The 25,036-nt window shown below is 41.4% G+C and overlaps 1 protein-coding gene and 1 long non-coding RNA gene across 2 annotated transcripts in view; one reads left to right on the top strand and one right to left on the bottom strand.

Annotated features, from left to right (window-relative positions):
* The window catches only part of evi5b (ecotropic viral integration site 5b), a 45,480-nt gene that overhangs the window by 20,281 nt on the left and 163 nt on the right, over positions 1-25,036 (bottom strand). Inside the window, exons 2-7 of the mRNA XM_050054274.1 lie at positions 12,008-12,240; positions 4,911-5,100; positions 980-1,204; positions 716-790; positions 471-596; positions 216-359 (exon numbers count right to left, since the gene is read on the bottom strand). Of these exons, the coding sequence (XP_049910231.1) occupies positions 216-359; positions 471-596; positions 716-790; positions 980-1,204; positions 4,911-5,100; positions 12,008-12,240 (993 nt within the window). The remainder of the gene's footprint in view (positions 1-215; positions 360-470; positions 597-715; positions 791-979; positions 1,205-4,910; positions 5,101-12,007; positions 12,241-25,036) is intronic.
* LOC126396315 (uncharacterized) lies at positions 8,815-13,874 on the top strand. Its single transcript, XR_007570564.1, has 4 exons — positions 8,815-8,974; positions 12,848-12,896; positions 13,019-13,149; positions 13,685-13,874. It is a non-coding gene; the product is annotated as an uncharacterized LOC126396315 (long non-coding RNA).

Here is a 25,036-nt window from a genome sequence, read left to right as displayed (position 1 = left end):
TAAAAGATGGATAAATGAATGAAATAAGATCAGATGTTCATGGCAATTAAGATCTCATAAATTAAAATTTAAGACTATTTAAGGCCTAATATTTATAACATTTAAGACATTTTTAATGATCGATGATCAATTAATTGACTAGTCATTGCAGCTCAAATACAAATTCTTTACAGATCGACACATTTCAGTAGATATGATATCTCCCTTTAACTGACCTCACACATGAAGATGTCAAAGATCCTCGTGGCGACGGGCAGAGGGAAGGAGGTGAGGAAGATGGTGAGGAACCAGGAGGAGGCATACATGGAAGTGTGAAAGCTCTGAGCCTGGAAATGCATGTGCAGCTCTGGGAGGTGCTCCTGCAGAGGCAAAAACAACACAGATTCACACCATTACCACATGACTAAATGTTGACAAACTGTCATCACTCCGCGATGCAGCAGGTTTAAAACCAAGTATGAGGCGTCTACCTGGATCATGGACTCAAACTGGTACATGCAGAGTCCCAGCTCAGCCATACTGGGTTTGAAGAGCTCTCGTAATCTGTAGTCTTGCATCAACTTCACAAACACACAGAAAGCCTCCTCTTCTGGCATCTACAAAATAACAGGATGAAATCAAACCCCAAGTACTCACTAAAACATGTCAAACTGTTTGCTGGAAGCTGGTGAATTAGTGTGTCTGTGTGCACAGGTGGTGGAGTTTCGATTATTACCTGCATGAGGAGCAGTCCAACAATGAACGCACTCCCTTGACAATAGCCAACCTCCCGGTCAACCAGAGAGTATGCCTGAGGTGACAGAAAAGCTTTGGGTGAGTCTCAGTGGTGGCTGCACACACTTCATCATGGATTTACTCTACTCACAGTTTTTATCCAGAGACTACTGTTAAAGCCAAACACCTCTTTTTGTTTTATGTACACAGGATTATCAGCTGATCTGCATGCACTCAGGTTCCTCAAACACTAACGGAGACTTGCCTTCATGACATTGAAGAGCACTTCCTGGCCCAAGCTGTCTTTCTCCTTGAAGAATTCGTGTTCGGGATAAGTGCGGGCGATGTCTCTGCGTATCAGCTTCTCGCAGGGCGACGTCATCTTCAGGAGTTCCGAGTACTGATCCTTGATGGGCATATTCTGGGCATTACACAACAGCTGCCACACGATTGCCCGAAAGTGGTGAGGAATCCCTTTTCTGACAAGATCCTGTGAAAAAAGAAAAGATGCTTCATGAAATTGATGTTAATCTTGCTGTATTTTAAAGACATTAATGAGGAATTTAAACAGGCATCTTCGTTCCTTTTTTTAACATGGACAACAGCGTAAGAGAGTAAAGGTCTTTTCACATCAAACATGAATATTTGGTGCTAATAAATCTACCACGTTGTCAAACAATTCAAGCCCATCTATCCCTGAGTCTATACACACAAAATCTGAAACTTTGTTTTTGTGACTTCTGCAAATCCCAGTTGCAGATAAAAACAAGCCAATTAATAAAGTAAAGACATTTGCTCACGCGATCAGTGAATTCAGAAGTCAGTGTCATAATTCTCTTCAAAACAGTGTCCTCTTTGACAAATAAAGGAGCGATTATAAAGACAAGAATATAATATGAGGAAGTGAAGCACTTAATTTTCAGTGGAACGCAGAGAATGCAAATATTGCACCGTCAGACTTGGTGTGAAAAGTTTGAATGCGAAAATGTTGTAAATGAGTATTCCATATTTTTGTTTCATGTGTGGTGTGAAAATGCCTTTAAAAAAACACATCGCTTTCCTGTGGATAAAAAGAACAGACACTTGCATTTCTTCCAACAGGATGCAGCCGCAGGCATGCTTTGTGCTCTCATATTTATTTTCCCATTTCAGCGCAGTGTGCGTCTCGTAACTTATAATAATAGATTCTCACTGACAAATATAATCTTGTCAGTGAGGCAGTCTGTAGTGCGATTTGTTTCCATATATTACTGCTGATACAATTTGATTAAGCAATTTCCTGTGCTGACAGGGAACACTCGTCTTTCCTGCTTTTATGTGATCGTGTGTGTGTGTGTGTGTGTGTGTGTGTGTGTGCATCTGGTCAGTGCAGGGTGCATCTGGAGCAGAGGTCCACCCACACAGGCTTTCAGCAGGGGATCCCTCTCCCCTCTTCGAGGTTAGACAAGACAAACCAAGCTTTGTGCTGAAACAATGCACCGCCTCATATCTTTACTGTGTCTGACAGAAAGCTGCTTTCTGAGGCGAACCACAACGTCAACCACCCTTTTGTATTCCCACGGCCTGTGACAGGCTCCAACATAGATATCAGGAAAATCATCAATGATTTTAATGTTCCGTGTTTTGCAGAAATTTAAATCAAATTTAATTTGATATTTACCAAGATCAAACTAAACATGTGTGTCTCCCTCTCAGCAGCAGTAGTGGGTCTTGATACGTACAAAACATGAACACATCGGAGGTTTTGCTGACACAGGCAGAAAAGCTAACGTTCGCTTCTTTGTGCAACAGAAACTGGGTTTCTCCGTAAGCCGAGGGGAAGAAACCATCAATTTGTGGAGGCCTCAGCAGTTATGATTAACAGCCCAGACGAGCAGCAACCATCTGGTCATTACTACTTCTGTTAAATTACATAACAACACCCGTGCATGTTCACAGGTCCTTCGCAACACTTCCCCATTTACCCACGCAATGGCAAGAAAAACAGAAACCCTGCCCATGAAGAAGATGTTTCATTCCATTTGCATATGTGAGCTTCATCAACAGGTTCATGCAACGTTAATACCATGTCTGCACTTGTTTTTGCATTTAAACGGATTACAGAAAATGTGCTTTAAGTGTGACAGACTATGAGAAAGGCATAATCACAGGTGATGTGCACGCAGTTTTTACTGTCACTGAGTGTAGAGCTGTGGGGCTGTAATTTAAACACTGAATACTGAATGGATTGAAAGCATGTTTCCTGTTATAGTGCAATAATCATCCAGGGATGGTTTGAGGAGCGTTCAGGTGACATTAATACCTGGTTACCAAAACTAAACACACCTTCAAACTGTTAATGTGCATGAGGAAACTAGAAGAGTGCACTGAGTAGATGCAGAGCTCTGCCATGTGTGTCTGGGGAGCATGTGGGTGGGGAACAGGGTGTGCAGGACAGGCTGTGTGTACAGCGTGTGTGCAGGAGAGTAGTAGTGGGATGGTGGGGAGACAATATGCAGGTTACATCATCAAGGTGTAACCAGAACAGGCCAGCTGTATGGAGACAAACCTTGGACACAGTGTACAATAAAACCCCTCCCTAAATCCCTCCCCACTCCCAACAAACAGAGGAGTTGAATGAATCTCACAGGGATTTATTCATCTTTTATTGTACCTTATGTTAGTGGATCATGACATATCAGGCATGGAATTAATTTGCAGATACTCTAGTTCAAATAGAGACTCTTTTATGTCAAACGCCGAAATGTGGCCTGCAACAGACTAGGTAAGGTTTGTCTTCAGCCGAGTTGATTCCAGAACACTCTTTTGCTGCATGATTTTGCAGATCACCTGTGGCTTTTTCTGGCTAGTTAAGAGGAGTGACGAGTCAGCAGTCAATGATGGTATAAAAAAGGCAACAAAACAGGTTTTTAAAAATCTTGTGTCACCACAACCAAAAGAGGTCCTTGAGCTTACAGTCATAATTATGCACAAAAAATATTAAGGCCCAGACACACCAAACCAACATCAAAGTATCAAACTATTGGCGACAAATGCCAACTGTTGAGTCACCTCGCGACTTCTGTGTGTCGGCAAAAATGTTACACCTTAAAACACTGTATAGACTTTAGCCAACAAGCATGTACATTCTGCGCCTCATAAGAGGAAATTACTCTCCGTGTCAGCAGGTGGCGGTAGTCTGTATTCGTTATCAAAAAGGGAACTTAACTTTAGTTGTTTGTTTACTTTCTTCACTTCCGTTTATCTTCTTGTGCACTGCTAATCAGAGCGATTTCAGGGGCTCTGCCATCTCTGACGGCGATTCAACATGCTGAATCAGCTGAAAAAAAAGCCAACAAGGGCCAGCTAGTGCCAACAGTGCAGGACACACTGCCAAAACTAGGGTGACAGACTCTCACTGATGCCCCAGCTTTGACCGACAGCCGGCCGTCAGCTTGGTGTGTTAGAGCCCTTAGGCTGATAGGTCCAGTAGTATGTGAGATTAGCTGTGAACAGACAGATACACACACACACAACCAAATGCATGGCTTATGCCTGGCAGAGATAACTACGGGTTCCTTGCTGAGTCACTGCCATAATTTGTGCCTGTTATCAGACCGTTATCCAACAAAGTACTTAACAGGGGTTTCTATTTTTCCACTGTACACGTGCAGTTTAATTCAAACTGCCACTGACAGTGACTGGGCGCAGGGTTATCACAAGACCTCAAAGAGTAACCGTAGAAAAAAAGCAACCTAAAATTAGCTTCAAATGTCAAGAACTAAAACAAGCTCAAGGACAACACTACAGTATCAACTCGAACAAAGATAGCCTTAGAAATCATTTCTGGACCGAGTAAACATTCTAACAGATATGGCCATTGTAGCATTCAGGCTAAAGCTTGATACGAATGCCTGAGAAACATATGTATCACGAGAGAGACCGTGTAACCCAGATTTTAACTTCCTGATAAAGCTTAAAGCCATTTCCATCCAGAAACAATATCATTGGAGCTCCTGTTATTCTTGTCAAATGGGCAATTTATGAAAAAAGCAGAAAAAAATAAATGCATTCATAATACTGCAGCTCCATGACTGCCTTAACCTTGTTTGTAGCAGCAGGTCAGATGTGTCTCAGTAAGCTTTTAATGCAGTCGTGTTCCAGTAAGCTCTTAAGCAGGTCTGCACGAGACTCGGCTGTCACTTCACAGGTCTCACCTTGAGCTGCTTCTCCTTCTTCTTGCGTACATCCTCCCACTCATTGACGATTCGTCCCCACAGGATCCACGAGTCCTCCTCGAGGTGGGAGAGGTTGGAGGAGGCAGAGGAGCTGGACACCAGGGAGGAGCCACTGTTTCGTCTGGAGCCATTCATGGAGCGCAGCGACTTGCTGTCTGTCTCCAGCAGCCTGTCGTAAAGAGGTGGGATGTACTGTTAACACTGTATACAGACACAGCAACATGTTTGTTTTATTTTTAAGTCCACTACCAAGAAAGTTTGTTTCGATCAATTATCAAAATTCAAGGGTCTCTTCTCAAATGACACTGCTAAAGAATGGGGGAGACAAAATTCCACACTCCAGCTTTAAGAATGGACTAAAATAAAACATTCCTTTTAAAAAAAAACAACGAAATCTTTTGCTAGAACCAACTAAAAGATACTAAGTTAAAGACACTGTACGTTAAATTCAGCCAATGCAAGAACAGGCAGTCCACACATTCTGAAGACACCATATGTCAAACTAAAATCATTATAAAACAAGCATGTTCATGTCTAAAAGAGTCCTAGCTGGGTCACCCTTGTAGTAAATACTCAGACCACATAACCTTCGCCCCATTTCCTGCCTGTCTCCACACTGTCAATTGTCCAGCAAAGGCAAAAATAGCATGAAAATATGCTCAAAGAAAGTGCTCTAGTCCCGTTACTAAAAATATACTAAGTCTAAAATAGTCCAAATGTTTAGCAGGAGCTCAAGTACCAAACATTAAAGGCTAAAACAAAGACATGTTTACAGATGAATCAAGTTTGAACTTTACAGTTCCAATAACTTGACATGTAACACAAACCTTGAAAACATTATAGTCAAAACACTTTAAGTGGAAATATTCTGGTGCAGCAATGCTTCTCGTTTTCTGAAGCTTGTAACTTGCACCAAATGAGCCACACATTGAAAGAATCACTACTTTATAACAGTTTTCGGGAAGAAAATTCCACATCCAGGCCTTTTTCACGCCTGTTTGACATCCAAACAAGAGCGAGGAGTTGTGACTGCACTGCTTTCCCCTCCCCAGTCTTCACACCTTAACACTACTGAAGAGCTTCAGCAAAACTGAAAGAGACAAAAACATCACCAGGCATGCATGGATGTGCTGGACGAGCGCATGGGTGCTAATATGAGTCCTCGTACTCTACTAAATCAGTGCCAAGCAATGTGCAAGCTGCAACTGTGGCAAACAGACAAACCACATCCAGTGTTGAAATCAAAGCCGCTAACATTTTGAGGGTAGTGCTAAAAATGGAGACCTCATTTAAAAAGTCACTCTGCACTGATGTGTTACAGCTTTGTGACTGTAAAATAACCCAAAGCATCACAGTGACTGATTATCAGCAGTCAGTTAGCAATTACATTCCTTCTCCAGATCAGTCAAGTCTAAAAGTTCACATCTGATTGAAGCAGCTTTAAGTGGCTTAAAGGCAGAGCTTTAATTGTGTACCTGCACTGGTGCATTTAACTTTTAAAATGACATGCACCATATTTTTACCTGCACTTTAAAATGTTTTCACTGCACCATTTGCTGTATTTGTCCGTCTTTCTCAGCACCAAATATTTATTCAATTCCTGAGTTTTACAAATGACTTTACAAAGTCATTTAAGCTGACTTTCCCTCAGACTACCTATGGTTATAGTCAAGGACATTTTGATCAGAAATCCATCTCTGCCAATGGTTTTATATCACTTTAGGACTTCTTTACTGACAGTTAAATGTTTAAAATTACAGCTGAAATGTAAGTCTTCCTTCACCCCTCTTGGTCACTCCAGGTGCCGGCGCTGTAACAGCACTAATAGACATGCATCATGCATCGTGTACCAGGCAGCGGCTGGTTTGACCGGGTTTTAGCAGCACAGTGCAGCAGTGCAGTGCAGCTGTTGCACTGTGCTGCTCTGTCTTGTCCGTCTGTGCAATGTCAGTGTCCTCTTTTGTGCCACAGTGTTATTCGTTATAAATTTGTTTTTCATTGTGTAAGAAAATGGACGTGTGGCATAGGAGCATGTTATGAACAGTTATGTGCAGTGGTGCATGTAGAGCTGAAAATCCTGTGTGCACTGAAAGCTCAAGCAATGCGTTTTTCAGCTGGCTAATCTTGTACTGTATCACTCTTATCAGTTTGTCACTGGAGTTACTAACAGTAACCCAATCAAGGATCAGTATGCAGAGAAAAGAAGCTGCGACTCCCAACCTGTGCAGTCATGAGGAGCTCATGACAGACACACAAAGGCTCAGACACCTGATCTCGGAAAAAGGCCCAGGCCTCTCCAGTGGAGCCTGTGACGTCACTGAGGGTGCTCCCAGAATGGCTAGGGTTACAGCCAAATTTGGGTCGTGTGGGAGGGAGGGAGTGAAATGGACGACAAAGAACGACCAGCCTGCAACTGAGCTTCTTCACTTGTATTCAGCTCTAATGTAGAGCTGGACAAAAACATCTTATAGCTAGAATTTGGCAACAATTTCCAGTTTTTCATGCGTTTTAGTTCGTCCATCACAAACGGTCATACACACTGCACTAACAGGCTGCGTTACACATGAACATGAACATACTTAGACCCCTGCTAATAATTCACCAGTAGTCAAACACAAGTCTGAGCTTTACAAATACAAAACTGAAAAAATACTGCAAAGAATTAGTTTTAGTCAAGCGATATTTGCAGTAAATAAAGGGAAATCTTCCATAAAATCTTGAGCTAGGACAAAAAGCATAAAGTGTGACTGTTAAGAATGTCACCATGACTTCAATTTGCACTTCATTACAGCAGGAGCCTAAAAATACTGTAAACCTTACCAAGATAAACTCATGATGTACTCCTCATGTCTCTGGTTTCTATGAATTCTGGAACAAAGGCATGTCTGATTTACAGATTGTAGCAGCAAGCGAAGGACTTCCTCGTCTATGGGGCACTATTGAACAAGCATTTGTGCTTTTATCTGCTCTGTAGGGTACAAAGGCCTCACCAGATACACAAACACTTGGTACGCATGCACAGGATGCATCATGGTATCTGTCAAAGTCCTTCCTCCTGTTGCTGCACTTGTAAAGGCCTTAGTGACAACATGATCAAATCTGGGTGTTTGGTAGGTATCAGTGTTTCTACAGGGTGGTTTACAAAAAAAGAGACTGCATTGTCATTCAGAAGCAAAGCGTGGCAGCAGAGACATGTGAAATGACTTGTGAAAGGGCCCAGCTGTGTGTTGGGGTGGAGGCAGGGGTCAAAGGGCAGATGAACTATGAGCCCCTTGATACGCTGGCTTCTGTTCACCAGATGGGAGTCTGCTCAGAGCTTCACAAAGGAAATTAGGGAGAAAATTAAACATTTCCCGAGTTGGTTTTGATCTGCCCTAATGAGGGAAACCATCACAAGTGTCGCTTGGCATTCTGGAGCTGTAGCTGTTGTGGGCGTACCGATGAGTCACCAACCTCGGCATTCAACAGGGCTTTGTCGACTCCTTCGCTGGAGTTAACTGTGACACATCCCGAACTCTGAACTGCACACTTGGTTTCCATGCTAACACACAAGGCACTAGCCATGGGTGAGAGTCACAACGGAGGAAGAATTCACAAAGTTGGCAACGGAGGGGTGTTGCGTCACCCTCTAACGGTACTCAGATCTGATGTGAACAAGGGCACCTCAGGAGAAGCACACAGAATACATCTCAATTTACAAAAGACTGATACAGAGACATACATAGTCAAGAGTTGTGTGACATCTGCATAAAATTAAGAGGTCAACAAATAAACATGTTATGACTTAGATTTCTTAGGGCTGTACCCGACACAGAATGATGTCAACTGAAAGTTGTTTGATATAAATACTTAACTACTCAAGCCTTTTTTTCCATACAGAGTTTGAGCTGGGTTTGGTGGAACGTTCACGTCATATAGTAAAGAAGCCAAGTTAGCCCTCTTAACTAACTGCATTACCGATGGATGATAGATAACAACGGAGAAGAAATGCTCAAAACAGGAGGCGTCTACGACATCTTCTAGTTCTGATCAATTTTGTTCGGGTAAGTCGATTTGTTTAAATATTTTGACACTGTGTTCAACCGAGTTGCTGATGAGTTTACGCCAGTCCAACCATCTGTTGTTTGTATAGCCTACATTCCGATCATACAGTAACAAACTGTTTTCCAAAACTTGCCGAAGTTGCTGACTTTGCGAGGTGTTCTGGGAAATTTCATCTTCCACTTCACTGAAAGTGTGGGTCGGGGCTCCCTTGGAATCTAGGGTAGGTTTTAAGTGTTGGAAACCACTTCCACTATCTTGATTCTGTTTTGGGACACCACTAGCCTAAACGTGAACGTGCAGAACCAAGTGCAAGTAGGTATTTCTAGGGGAAATGTGGGTATTGGGACAGGCCCTACCCTCATTCTGGCTCCACAGCTGCCTGCAATGTGGAAATGCAAATTACTGCTTGACTTAAAGAGTCTCAATTAGCCGAAGGGGTCTCTGACTGATGATTTGAATCTTTGACTTCCCGGGGGCAGCCCTGAGATTCATGGAGATGTTATCATGTAAACAAGACTGAACTGAACTCCAACAAGTTCTGGTTCCTGCTCTAAGATGAAGGTTTACTGACTTATCAACCAACCATTCTGCTTAGTCCAGTATATCAAAAGTAACCAAAAATAAAATTTACAACCACAACTGCTCAACATCATCAGTAGGTTTCTGCAAATTCTGGCCCCTATCAGAGATGTAATTATTTCAACCTTTCTCTTTCACTCTCTCTCTATAAGCTGCAGTGTGTGCAGTCTATCCCACATCTTAACCTTTATATCTTGTCCTGGTCCTGGGTACTGTTAAGCCAGTGGATAAGACCGTCTCAAACAAGGCCATAGCCAAATGAGCAATCAGACACACAGCGAGAACATCTCCAAACAAGTCTCAGTCTACACACTAGGAGTGTAACGGTACACAAAAATCACGGTTCGGTACGTACCTCGGTACACAAGTCACGGTTCGTTTTTTTTCGGTACAGTAATGAAAAAAATAGACAACTATTAAATATCTTTTACTTATTGGTAACCTTATTAAAACATACCAGCACAGCAGTTAACTCTTTTTACACAATTTTTCAATGAAACAATATATATAAAATCCTGCTTTTTCACATTGTTTGAATGAAAATAGAAATATAAAAGTTAAAAATAAAAAAATTTTAAACACATTTTTTGAATGAAAAATATAAATATACATTTCTGCTTTAACAGTTTTACTCAATTAAAATAAAAAGTATAGTGCAGCTGGTCACTTTTAAAGCCTGCTCAGATTCAGTTTTACTAGGAACCCACTTTGTTAAAGTGCAGTAAACAAAACATGCTTATATCTAAAGTGCAGCTTAAACAATTTTACTCAACTCCAATGGCGTTGGTTATTTCTTTAGCGCGATGGTCAGGGAAACGCTCTCTTTTTAAACGACGACGATATCGTAGTTTGCACCAGATTGCTTTTTCTAGTCGTGCCGGTTAACGTTCAAACTCGGGTGGTGTCGCTTTAGATGCGTTAGCATGTTAGACGTGTTTCCAAGTACATACCCGACCGCTGTTCTGCAGTGTTGGCACACTGCTTTTGTCTTGTCAACTTGTTTATTTCCATCTTCGTATTTTACCCTGAAACCCTGTTCCCAAACGGCGGACTTAAGGTTTGCGGGTGGGTCTTCAGGTTCGTCAGGCTGACTTGCCATGTTGTCAAAATGCGAGAATGCGCTGCACAAAGTGAAAGCGGAGATTTACGGGACTCGGTCTGTCGCTCAATTATGTCCGTCGGGGAACTAGATATTTTATATGGTTCGGCTCGCAAAAACGGAATTAAAATAAAACAAAATAAAATAAAATAATATCCTGCGCCCAATAATTCGGTACAGGGTTGTGCTGAACCGAAAGTTGCGTACCGAACGGTTCGACACAAATACATGTACCATTATGGCCCTACTACACACTGTGAGCTTCTTCCCCTTAAAACTGCATCCAGGATACCAAGGGCCAGGTTAAACACCCTTAAACCACAAACCAGCACAATGACAAAAAGCAGACAATCCCTCAAAGAACAAAACTCGAAATCTCAAGGGCTAAACCCCAAAAAGACCAAAATTGTCCAAAACCAAACAAACTGGAGACTTATCCTTTAACGATATTTTACTCTTTGAACTCTCCAGCTAACTAGTTGGCATGTCACGACCTGTTGGACGTCACTCTCTGTGTGTCAGGAGGGGGATGGTGGGGATGTGCAGAATGATTCTACAGCTGTGAAAGTGGTGCAGATGTACAAAGAAAGCAAGGCAGAAATATATTAATAAGATAAACAGACATTTGAAAATTTAAAACTTAAAATTTGGATAAAAATGTGAGACAAATATTTGAGGACAACTTTATATAAAAGTTATAAGACACGTAAAAAACAAATTTTATTTTTTCAGTCATTCTTTTTAGTAGTATTATTAGAATTATTTATCAAATCAACAAATAGTTAAACAAAATTGTAGGCCAGCAGCAATCGTACTTCCTGAGGAAGTTTAACTTGTTTGGGGTGTGACACCCAACAACTCTTGTCACATTTCTGAGCATTGTAATGTGTCTGCTAGTGACAATAACAAGCTGCACGGCATAATGAGTGTCAAGGTATACCACAGGCCATAACCTGTCTAACATTTTCAGTAGGAGGGTGAGTATCCACTCAATCCTCCTTATGCACAGTCCGAGCTGCCTCCATCAGGACTTGCATTAGGGCTATCAGACTGGGTCAAATTGTTATGCCCTGCGCTAAATTCTTACTCACTAGTTGATGACTGAAGCAAAGAATACAGGGTTTAGTTTCTGTACTAATGAGGTAGATGGTCACACTGAGCAGTGATGATGTGTTCAACATTCAGTACAGTCCTGCTTATGAGTGTCTGCCAATTAGTCAGACTATCCCAGTGTAACTACCGTACACATGGTATCGAGCCAGCCTTTGAACAAAGTCTAGACGCTACCAAACAACCACCGATCAAACACTGTTAAGCTGACGGGCGGGAGAAGCTTATGAGCCAGACTGCTTACCTGTTCTGCTCCTCCAGCTTGGCAAGCAGCTCCACATCGTCTGGACTGAGCTGCGCTGGCGAGGATGGGGAGAGGGCAGGCGAGGACAGAGACGTAGAAGAGGAGGTGGTAGTGGTCTGCAGGGACGTGGGCGTGGCCACCTGGCTAGCCATCTGACTGACCGTGTGGGACACGGAGTTCTTCACCCATGAGAGAGTAGAACTCAGCTTTCCAGCAACCTTGTCTGTCGCCACCTGTGGAGGATGGAGGACACCGCTTAATTCAGTGATAGTGAAGTGTAATCATGCGGCAGGAAGGAAGAGTAAAAGCCACAGTGAGATGTTGATGAAGAGCTGCAGACAACAGACTGTTACTGCACCTCTGCAAACAGCTCACCCCCAACAGGTAAACTTCTTTCACCTGCCCTGCTGTGGAAAAACACATGCAGCAAAAATAACAGGGGCTTGCAACTGAACATGTAGCCCACGTCGTAGAAAATACTGGGATATATATCATGTATCGCCATTCAGCCTGAAAATACCGAGATGTGAATTTTGGGAAATATGTTGGGTTCATCCCACTATCCCTCCTTGACTCCTCCGTCCTCGATCACTTGACCTGAAAACTGCGACCCACCATCTTAAATAAGGAGCTGAGGAGTCGAGGAGAGAGGAGGACTTTCAGAGGGTAGTGAGAATATCAGTTATTGATTGGATGGTGCAGCGCTGCAGCTGATTGGACTGCTCTGATACATCACAACATCGCCAGAGTTTCACAGACATCTCATTTCCCTAAAGACATATTTCCTCGTTTCCTCTCTCCTCCCATCTAATCCTTGCATCTCCCCCCGTGTCTTACAAGGGCGGAGGAGGAACAGACGCAAGTGGGGGACACGTGGATGCCAGATAAGGTATTTGGATGAACCCATTAACTTGGTTGCCAATGTTGGAAATCTCTCCCCGATTTCGGATCATATTCCTGCTGGAACATGTCTGATTGTGTTTAGAAGCTTTTATTTGTGATGTTTCACAGGACAAAGTGCTGCTGTTCTTCTTTACAGTCATTCCCCAGCTGCAATGACAGTACAGAGACACCAAGATATGGACAACCCGGAAACACTGACCATTGAGAGCAGACTGGAAACAGAGTGTTTCAGACAGAGGGTGAGTACAGGTACAGGAAAATAAAGTGTTCTTTGACTATTAAAGCCTGTACACATTTTCTAGTAGAAACCTTAAGTCAAGCATAAACCTGAAAACGAGCATAGTAGGTCCCCTTAAAAACTCTCCCTGTCAATGATGTGATGCTTACATTCTTTACGATGCATTAAATATTTATTTAAACATCATTCCTGCCAGATCAATGACAGCATAGATCCAGCATTAAGTATCAGATGGATCAATACAGCTCCTCAGTTTCAAACTTAGCATCAGCAAATTCATTTGTCGCTTTCTGATACCAAATCAATACTTTAAATGACATGCTTGTCTCCCTGTGCTTTGAGTATGGATTAAATGACAATCACTTACTATTAACTTTCTGTCAGTGCGTTCACTTTAAAAAGCAAGATGTTCTATGCAGATTTTTCGACACATTTCTTTACCGGTAACTCTTCCCATCTGCAGAAGCACAGTCTAGTATTTTCTGTCAAATGTAATATGCCAGTTTCATTAAGGAGGTGCTTCTTGTTCACCACAGGCCACACAACCACCAGACACCACAATGAATCATCGAGCATTCCGTTACAGTAACCTGCTGACACTTGACAGAGTGATGTAGGTTTTACATTTTGTGGTATACCGCCAACAACAGCATGAAAAACAAGTACTTGAATCGGTGCTCATTAATGGCCAATCTGCTGTCATCAAAACGAGACGCTACAGAGAGGATGTAAGTACCTGCTGAACGATACTGATGGTAAAACCAATCCTCTGCACCAACAGTCCATAAAGTGAATGCAGGGCATCTTCTATGCATTCCTACCTGCTAATCCAAATCATCAGCCGCTTATATACTCCATGAGAAATCCAGTGTGTATCCATTAAGAGAACACCACAAAAAGAAGGAAAAAACTATCATGTTTGACTGTCAGTGACACGTCCCAACATGACGGTAATCCACCTTTCTGAACCTTAGACCGTTTTAATGACACACTGCCCTGTAGTCATATGCTGATCACACTGTCAGGAAGGGTCAAAGTGCTCCACCTAAGATAGGACTTCTTAAAGTCTCTGTACAACGGGAAGTGGATCTCTGCGCTCAGCGAAAAAACTCTTGCACCTGAGAAAAAACTGACTTTGCCTTTAGTTTCAACCCAACAGGAAGTCTGGATATCAGCCAATCATTTCATGCATCTTATTCCGTAAAAAAAAAAAAAATGAGTCATTTCTCTGTGAGTATCAGGTCTACAGAGGGTCAAAGACAAAGCGGAGAAGGAGAGAAAAACAAAGGAGGTGGAGAAAAAGATTGTGGTAAATGTGGTGATAGGAATGTGCTACAGTACAGACTGAAAATATCTTAGCTAAGGTTTTTTTTTTAGCGGCCTGTATTCAGACAGTTTCACTCAGTGACTTTACAGTTACCACACAGCACACAGCAAAGAGGTGAATACTGTTTTAACGTTATTGTTGAATGTCTTTAAATACAATATGATTAAGAATAATGTGAGGTTATGTGGGTTAAACACTAATGATTGGAAGCAGACACTGGCTAAATCCTCAATGGGTAGATCTGGAAAAAAAAGTTTTATTATATCTTTTATTACGGTGAGGTTCAATGGAATCTGTTTGATACTTTAACATGGGATTTTTCCCACACTGACAGATATATAATCCCACAGAGACTGTAAAAATTAGTCCTGACCCACATTCTCTTGTCATTACACTGCAGAGCTTTAAGTTCAAAGCATTTAAACCTGAAACAAATTGTCATGAAATCCTGCATGTCTGCAACCTCCCTAGAGCCAGACGGCAAAGAAATCACGCTTTGGATGAAGAAGAAATTTTAATTAAATTTCCTCTAAATTTTGAGAAATGTGTGTATGAACTAAGGATCAGACAATATACAGTTCCATGGTAGATCACAATAAAAAACATGCACAGTAAGATGACTGTGGTGAATTTTTCATTATCGAGATCATCATGTCCAGCAGCACTGAAAGAGACTGCTGGGCAACCAACAATAAAATACACTCTGCAAAAACAGGTGTATTGCATATCAAAAATATTACGTCATTTCAATTAGTTGAAAAGCCTGGCTTTTTAAGATTGATTGTTTCTTAGTATAAAGGATGTTCACTAAACAAAGATGTGTGTCCTATCTGTGAAAGCGTTTTAACACCAGGGGTGGGCAAAATGGCCCTAAAATAATATCATGGTATTTTTGCAATGATGATATTCTTGACAATATGACAAATTAGTAAAAAAAAATATATATAATTAATTTAAGGACATAGAATTGCAACTAAATAAGTGATATAGTTTTACAGTTTGCCTTCAAATATTTAGTAAAACTAAACAAAAATGATCTCTCATTTCTTTAGTTTGTGAACAACAGTAACTCAGAGTGAGATTCAGATTCTGTTACAATTAGGGATGGGAATTGATAGGATTTTATCGATATCAATGCCATTATCGATGCTGCTTATCGATCCAATTCTTTATCGATTCCATTATCGATTCCTCCTGTGAATTAATGATATCACCTCCTGTTGTTTGTAATCCAATACATCTGCTTTCATAACGTTTTATTATGAACCTTAAAGCCATGGTCTAGTTTAGAAAGACGATGAGAAAGATTTGAGTGTGTCAACACCACACAGCTAGTGCAGCTAACTGAGGTAAGGCAGCTAACGCAGCTAGCCCTGCTTATTATAACAACAAATAGCGTGCAAATCAACTCAACTGCCCTCATCTTACCATCCTTGGTGTTCCCATGAAATCCGACAACAGGAGCGGGGACGCGCTGAAGCTCCACAGCGGGCTAGCAGCTCCAGTGAGGCTAACAACAACAGCGCCGCGCCAGCCGTCCACCTGGAGCGGGGATGCGCAGAAGCTCCAAAGTGGGCTAGCAGCTCCAGGGAGGCTAACAACAACAGCGCCCCGCCCATTGTCTACCTGGAGCGGGGATGCGCCGAAGCTCCACAGCGGGCTAGCAGCTCCAGGGAGGCTAACAACAACAGCGTCCTGCCACCGTGTACCTGGAGCGGGGATGCGCAAGGCTCCACAGTGGGCTAGCAGCTCCAGGGAGGCTAACAACAGCGTGAAGTGAAGCCATGGCTTTGACCGCTTCTGTCTCTCCGCTATTACATCTTCTTTGTTGTTGAACGTGCTGCTGACTGAAGAGCATAGATTCGGCATAATGAAAAGAATCGATAAGGGAACTGTTAAGCATAAAGGCTAATGATGTCGATGAATTGAACCAGTTGGAACCGGTTCTTAACAGGAACCGGTTCTCGATTCCCATCCCTAGTTACAATATTAATCTACCACTAATTACACATTTAAACAGCTCCCTAATACAAAAAATGTCCCCTGGGATCTATATATATATAAATCAACAGGTGATTTCCTTCTTCTAGCAAAATCCTAAATGATTCAGTTGGGGTTTTTGTCCCACCTGGACCTTTATGCTCTGCCATTTCTCCTCTAATCATCACGCTGTAACCTGCGGAGGGTGTTATGATACCACAACTATTTCACATTACCAAAGGTTTATGACAAAATCACTTGGCGACACCGACTCCGGTGTGCGTACGGCGACAGAGCAGAGGGAGAGACGCTGTGCTGCTGCCAGAGGAGCCGCTGAATGAGTTCCCTCTGAGTGGTAACTCACTAAAAGAGTCTGAGAAGTCCGGGGCTGTTCATAAAACATTCAGGACACCACAGTTTGTTCCACACTACTGAAGCTGCTCCTCTTTTTGAAACCACCGCAGAGTCGGTAATAGTTTCGCTTTCAGCCGTGCTTGTTGTTGCCATCGGTAACTCAAATTTACTGTGATAAAGACAAAAATGCTAAAAAAAAAGAAGAAAAAAATCAGAGAAAACATTTATGTTGGTGAATTATGAATTCACTTACATTATGTATAGTAAAAGCTACTGTATATTATGATGCATGCTCTACCTCTGGGGTCTCCTGGCATTGTGCTTGTGCCCAATCTATTCTGAAATGGAACAAAACAAGAAGCTGGTACACTGAACTTTTACTGTTATCATGACAACACCCTGTTCCTGAGTTTTTACTGTGGGGGACATATTTACTGATCTTCCCAATACCATGTGGCTCACTGTCTTACACATCACCTATAATTAGACAATTAAAGTGTGATTTATCTATATAACAGATGATCATCTGTCTTTATCTCTGTCTTTTAAGAAAAAGACCTTCATGAGTTAAACTTTTTTCCCCATACAACTCAGTACACTGCTCACACAAACACTAATTCAATGATTGTGAAAACACAGTTTACCCACTCTGACTGCCATTACCAAAAATAACAGGATCCACACCACTAACGGACACATCCTGCTCCTGCACAGAGCCAGAATATCGATTGGGTGTGTGCAGTGCAACCTGACACAGATGTTGATCAGCACATTTTCCCACTTCAACAGCAGAAAAGTAAAAGCGTACATGGTCGTCCAGTTAATTAATATATCCTTTTGTTTGTATTACACAGATCTGACAGAGTATTAGGACATCTAATCTTCCTGACAGACACATTAACCCAGTTATAGATAACTGCATCTAACTGAATTATTAAAATGTAAAAAGGATCAAAAATTAGAATCAGCAACGATATGGGAATATTTAAAAAAGAACAATCTGATTCTGAAAAACTGCGCTCCTCAGTTTGTATCTTACACCAATGTTTCTTCCCCCCTACCCAACTCTTTTTTGCACCACTGATCCAGGCTAGCATTGTGTCTGCAGCCTTTCTCTTTGAAAGCAAAGAAGAAAACGTGAGGTTTCTTCACAGACCGACTCCCAATGTGGGACACCATGCAGAACTAACTGGGGGAGAGAAAAGATGACCACGTAGACTAAACACCACATGGGGCCAAGTGGAGGTTAAGGTCTGGACCTTGCCTTGTTAAAGTGTGCTCTTATTAGGTCTGATTAATGATTAGCCTCATAAATAATGATCTTAGTTAATTTCCTGATTCATAAAACTTCGACAAAACAAACAGCAGTATGATTTATTGCAGTTGGTTTTTTTTAACGCAGATTAAAAACAACCCAAATGCAGCATTCTGGGAGCAAAATGTGATCGGTTCTAACATCAACTTAGTCAGGACAGGGGAAGACCACGCTTTGAGAGATGCCAGTGTCCAGGTGGCCTTAGAATACATTCCTTCTAGCAAGCCCAGCCAACTGAAGCAAGGCGTCCCTATAAATCCTGGATACAGAGATTGTTTCTGCTTTTGTTTGCCAAAGAACTCAAAGGGGGCCCTGAGATGCAGTGCGCATAGCTAATGAAACCCACAGCGAAGCACGAATAAAAAAGCCCCAGCGAAACAACTTCAAGACGATTAGGGAACTGAGAAAGAGCAGAGAAGCATTTCCTTTCTCCTAATTCAAAATGCACGCCACCCAACAGATATCTCACAGTGCTGTAAAACAGACTCTTTAAAGAGCCAGGACAAATGTAAAACTACAAGGTTCAGACTACAAGGTGTTTATCGTCGTCATGTGAGGTGACAAGACTGATTCATCTCGCCTTTCTCTCTTTTGCTTCTCTTTCCTCGCATACCATTTCTAGGCAGTGAATGAGGACAAACTGTGTGGCCCAGCAGGAGAGAGCATGGCCATCTTCAGGGAAACATGCCGTCCATGTACTGTGTGAGGGTATTAAAACACAGGCCTGACTTACAATAACACGCTCACACTGAGGTAGAAAGGCCTTTCACTTCACACACAGGGGGAAGCTCAGATTTTCCCAGTGTACAATCAGCATTTCAATGGTCCCACTGAAGGCTATTCTTCATTATGCAGCCACATAATGAGAGTTGCAACCACTGGCTAATAATTTACACTTGGCCTGCAAAACCAGCACTGCAGAAAGTAGCCTTACAGTAGTGTAGGAAATGTTTCAATCGATAATGTTAAACATATATCTCAGCCTTGGTTAGTTTATTCTGTGGGAGTGAGAGCCAGTCTAAAACACCGGCTACTAAGCACTCTGTGAAAGTGTGTGTAAGCTCCATTGTCTACATCAGTGACTGGCATATGGTCCTCCACAGACCACCTCTAGATCCGTGCGATATGCCCATATGTGGTATTGGGCCACTTGAAAAGCTCACTCCATTCACTTGCACTCACTAGTTTGACAGATGTCACTACAGCCTCTTGTAACCACTCAACCGAAACTTTCTCTGTGTGTGATAACCCCAAAATACAAGTCCCAAAACATGTGGGCTATTATAACTCATTCTGTAATGCTCCTCTGAGGTTGGTGGTCAGATTAAAGTTTCTGTGGTAACTCTTTCTGTATTCTCACAGATACAACTTCCAGAAAAACACTTGACAAAAAAGAGAAGTTCAGTGTTAGTTACCTCCCAGGAAACTCATTTTACAAATCGCATGAGTCGCTAACCTACACATGCTAATTTAAGCACTCTGGGTGAATTCTGATCACAGAAATGCAGAGTTGCAGAGGTGTACTGAAACTGAATACATTGAGTCAAAGGATGAGCTAAATCAGTGGTAGAAGTACTCATATCTTTTACTTAAAAAGGTCCAGTGTGTAGGGTTCAGGCGGATATATTGGCAGAAATGGAATAGAATATATAAGTATGTTTTCTTTGGTGTATAATCGCCTGAAAATAAGCATTGTTGTGTTTTCGTTACCTTGGAATGAGCCATTTATATCTACGTAGAGAGCGGGTCCTTGTCCTTGTCTACAGAGATCCACCATGCCCAGAACGGACAAACCAAATACTGGCTCTAGAAAGGGCTATTCGCATTTAGTTAAGTTTAAGTTTAAGTTTATTCACTTTATTAATCCCCCTGAGGGGAAATTCAATGTTTTCACTCTTGCTTGTAAATTACACACAGGTCCGAAAGACACACACATGCACAAACAGGACCTATACATGCACAAAGTGGAGAGATCTCAGAGTGAGGGAGCTGCCCTTTGGTCAGGCGCCCCGAGTGGTTGGGGGGTTCGGTGCCTTGCTCAAGGACACCTCGGCAGTGCCCGAGAGGTGAAATGGCACCTCTCTAGCCACCAGTCCACGCTCCATATTTTGGTCCGGACGGGGACTCGAACAAACGACCCTCCGGTTCCCAACCCAAGTCCCTATGGACTGAGCTACTGCCGCCGCGGCAGCAGCGGCAACCATAGTTAAAAGCCCCTCATTGACAAGCAGCATTGGAAAAACACCACATTTTCTAACATGCAACTGCTTTATTCAGTGTTTTTACTGGTTTTAATCACCTGGTCTGTTTGTTTTGCAGAGGAAGAGATCTCTGCGGATAATTTGGCTCACGGTAAAAACCTCCTGAACGTCTAGATCCTAAGTTATATGATGCAGCCTGTCTCCAACAAGCCAAACTACATTGGAGAAACACTGATTTATAACAAGCACTGCTTTACTCTGTGTTTTCCTTAGTGTAAATCACCGGGTCTGTTTGTTTTGGAGAGGAGGAGACTACTGCGGATAATTCGGCTCCTGGTAAAGAACTCCTGAACATATAAATCAGACAAAAGGTGAGCCCACATTAGCAGAACCTTGTTGCAGCAAACTGCTTTGTTTGGTGCGTTTGGTCTGTTTGTTTTGGATAGGAAAAGACCTCTGCGGATAATTCAGCTTCTGGTAAAAACCAATGCTGACGGAGATCTCGTCGAGAGAAGTTAAGCTCGTTGCTTTATGCAATCCTCACCGCTACACACCACTACATCTCCCTCAATCTTACACAATGTTCCTTCAAGTAAAAGTAGCAACACCACAGTGTAGAAACACCTGGTTACAGTAAAAGTCATGCATTCAAAAACTTACTTGAGGAAAAATACAAAAGTACATGCTTAAAAAAATAGATTAAAGTTTCAATTATAGTACTAAAGAGTCAACCAAAAACAAAAAAATTAAAAAAATTTTTTTGATTTCATTCCTTTAAGGCACAAACCCAGATGGTTATTGTACCCTGAAACTCTCATACCCTACCACAGAATAAAATGTGTTATAATATTGGTTATATTTATTGAAACATTAATGTGTGCATCACTTTTATGTTGCAGATGGCAAAGAAGGGGCTCATTTTAATGTAATCTTTCGTAATATAACTTATGGGTTGATTTACAGTCTTAATAAACCTTATTTGTAAAGTAACTTGTAACTAAAGTTATGAAATAAAAGTAGTGGAGTAAAGAAGGTTTTATAAGGTGTTAAACTTTGGGTTAATCGTCCCCTACATCTGTGGCCACAGAGCCGTGGTGTTGTTGCAACTTGCAAGTCACTTCTCCGCAGTTTGAGTTAAATATATCCTTGGCCTGCACGCAGCCAATGCCACACAGGGCTGAGCAGTGTAAATCCTCTGCTTAGGCTACACACCATGCTCCCAGCCATCAAACACATTTTAGTTTACAGGCAGTAAATAGACAGAGGAGAAGTCTCTGCTCCTTTTATGGCTCGCTGTTGTGGTGAGCTGAAATGCCCATGTAGCATCAAATGCAACAGTGTTCAGTGTCTTACATGCAGAAAGCGCTAACGATGGCGAGTTTGACGAGGCTTACAGGCGGGTTCAACACTTCAATCGTTTGGTTATTTCAAAATAGCAAAGCAGAAAAAAAATCTCATCCTTCATTAAATTACAGTTTGTTTCCAGGTGATAGTCGGAGCCCTTAGCAAGCAAATTAACTACTTTTCCAACACTATGCTAAGCGTCCAATGACATGACTAACAACCGGTTAAGAAGCGAATACTGCGACAAAACAACTGCAAGAGTTCAGAAGTGAAACCGTCTACTTCTTGGTTGTACTGTCATCCCAATTCACTTGGACTCTTACAGTGATAACTACAAGTCGTTTTCTGAGTTACTGTTCGCTCCAGTGCTTAGTCAGAGCCCGAAAAAAACAAGAACAATCCTTTACCTTGAAGCGTTTTTAACCAGCGGCAGCAAAGGTCGTCTGCTTCCCATGCACGAAAGTAAAGTCCCACTGTTATAAGAAAAAGACCGGTTTTCGGACGCTTGACCCGAATACATCAGCTATATTCTCCAAGTTAGCATAGCTAGGTTTCCACTTGAAAGCTAGCCAGCGCTGAGTTAGCTAGCTAGTTCCCATTGACTCTGCGGGTCCAGCCCATGCAGCCGTATAATACGTGTACACACTAATGTCTGCAGAGCTCAGACAGACGGCGGCGGCCTACCAAGTGTTTACATCGCACTGCGCATGCGCTGTGCGCTTCAACTCTAAGCAACACCGCCACCAAGTGTTTGAGATGAGGAACTGCACTTTAAAGAACTTTATTTTGATTCATTCAGAAAGAGGAAACACTGTATTTACCAATAAACAAAAATAGCTGTTAGCTGAAGGAGAGCTAGGATATCTTCAGGTAGAAGTTTTAGCTTTTAATAACTTTTAATTAACAATTTAGAATTACAATAATAAGGCAAGTCCACCATTTTATCAAAGAGGGGCATTTTGAGCATATTACACTTACTGCCTGGTCTCAGGTACACAGCAGCTGTCCAGTACACTCAGTGGCCACTCACTTAGATGCATCTGTACAATATAATATAATCCTAATATAATCCAACACAACAGCCCTGCCTAATATCTTTACAATGGGCATAAAGATGGTGTTGTGCTGGACTTTTCTAATTAGAGACACCTCTCAATATAATACAGTCCAGTACAACACCACCACTAAGTAATGACCTCAGTGCTAAATGATATAATGTAACTGACACATGTTGGTATATGATAGTGTCAAAAAAACTGAGCATTATATGTAAAATTATAAAAGTAGACCTTATGGCAGAAAAGTTAATTGTGGTAATTGTGACAAGGCCAATGTGGTGCACTGACTACATACAAGCCTTTTAAAAACTAGTTGAGTACTATACTCTATAAAATATTCTAGCTTAGTGAAAAAAGATTTATTGGTGTTATATTATATTAAAGGTACGTAATGCAAGACAACGTTATTTGGTCTTCATTTGAGAGTTAACCATATTATTTTCAGGGTCTGGAAATTTGTACATTTCTGCACAGTTGAGCAGTTTGTTTGCATATTTAGATTTTATACATTTTAGGGATTTGCAGTACAACAAAAAATCATTACAGAAAGCTTAAAAGATGTTTGGTGTTTTCATAAATTTTGCTTTGTGCGTGTCATATTTGGCCATAATGATAATTGTGTTAGTCAACATATTGTCTCATACATGACATTCTTTTGTTTAAACCATTCTTCCATCTGTTTCCAAAATAGTTGGGAATGACCACAAGTTGCTACTGGTTTCAGTATCTGAAGTGCAGAAAGAACAAACATTACTCTCAAAGTTAAGTCTCATTCTAAGGGATTCACTGGAAGGATATATATTATTAATTAATTTGAAATGAATTTCTTTGCCTTTTAAGAATTCATCCATGTAAAAAAAAATACATTATACAAATGAATTGGTTTGGATATAGATCATCAGTTAATATTTTTCCCATCTGACTACTATTACATTTTTTTAATGGAGGATTTGAAGTTCTCCGATATATAGATTTGGCAATGTTGATACTGAATTGGTTTGGGGATGGTATATCCTCAAGCTGAGGTGCGGTACTTATCTCAAAGCACTTAGGTTACCAACAAACCTCTCAGGTCAGGGCTGTAGTCACCTATGTAACACTACCTACTGTTACACCTTCTGCAGCCAACCCTCGTGGGTGTGGGGTGAGGGAAAACCCCCAGGAGACATTTTTTAGAGTGCTGAACAAACTATCTTAGAGCATCTGCAATCAAAAATCTAAGATCAGGGGTTGTCAGGTTTTTAGGGGACTAACAGATGATTGAGGGCTGCAGAATAAAAATGCACTTTTACATACTATCACTTTACAAAAACTAGAACAGTCAACATTGATACAGCCTACCTAACACTTATGTTACGTTTTAGGTTTCACTTTTGAATACATTTAAAAGTAATGAACAGCGACGCTTTCTGCTGAGGTACAGCAACCCTACCAGAACTCCAGTGCACCGTAATATTATAACAAGTATTTATGATTCTGATTACATTTGCTAATGATTATTTCAGACAGCAGTGTGTGGTTGTTTTATTCTTCAAATTCTATCAATATGTGCAACCAAGTCATCCTGGTAGCACCATAACAGCATCTCTGTAACACTCGCCTTTTAAAAACTAGCTGAGTACTGTACTCGTTTAGCGAGAAAAGGTGTAATGGTATTATAGCGTACTTTACAAACACATAACAAGCATTCTCAGTTGCCACAAGAAAAGCACTTTCCATCCTTGGAGGGGACTGCTTGGCACATGTCATTAGGGTTATCAAGGGGGCATGTTAGCATGTCCCATTACTGACGTTTATTTCAGTTATGGCCACAGCACCTCCTGAGGACTGGAGCTCCCACCAGCTCTTAACACTGACCAGAACAATATTCACCTACTCTGCCCTTCCTGACCTCTCGCCCTGCTGATCTCAGTACAGTTTTACATTTTAGTGAACATAATGCCTCGGTAAATATATCCACTGACAAAGACTACAGACTTGTAAAGGACTATTTACAGTTGTTGTTAATTTCAAATTGTTAATGACCTCAATCTGTTATGTTTAATCTATTCCAAAATTAAAAAAAATAGTGAGTAGTTTGTATAAGAGAATACGTTCAGGAAACAGGAGGCAACAAAAGGAAGAACCTGAGCCATATTGGTATTAGTCATTCTTTCATCACAGATATGATTATGTATCACCACACTTTAGACATTAATAAGCCAGTAACAGTGAAGATAACGTAGATTATATTATGAGTGCTTAAGACAAAGAGTCTCAAGCTTCCTGTAGCTCTTTGTGCGTAGTGCTGATCATTATCTGTTCTTCAG

This window comes from Epinephelus moara, chromosome 10 (genome assembly GCF_006386435.1).
Source record: "Epinephelus moara isolate mb chromosome 10, YSFRI_EMoa_1.0, whole genome shotgun sequence".
Taxonomy (NCBI): Eukaryota; Metazoa; Chordata; class Actinopteri; order Perciformes; family Serranidae; genus Epinephelus; species Epinephelus moara.
The sequence above is the reverse complement of the archived record's forward strand: the minus strand, read 5'-3'. Positions and strand labels throughout refer to the sequence as shown.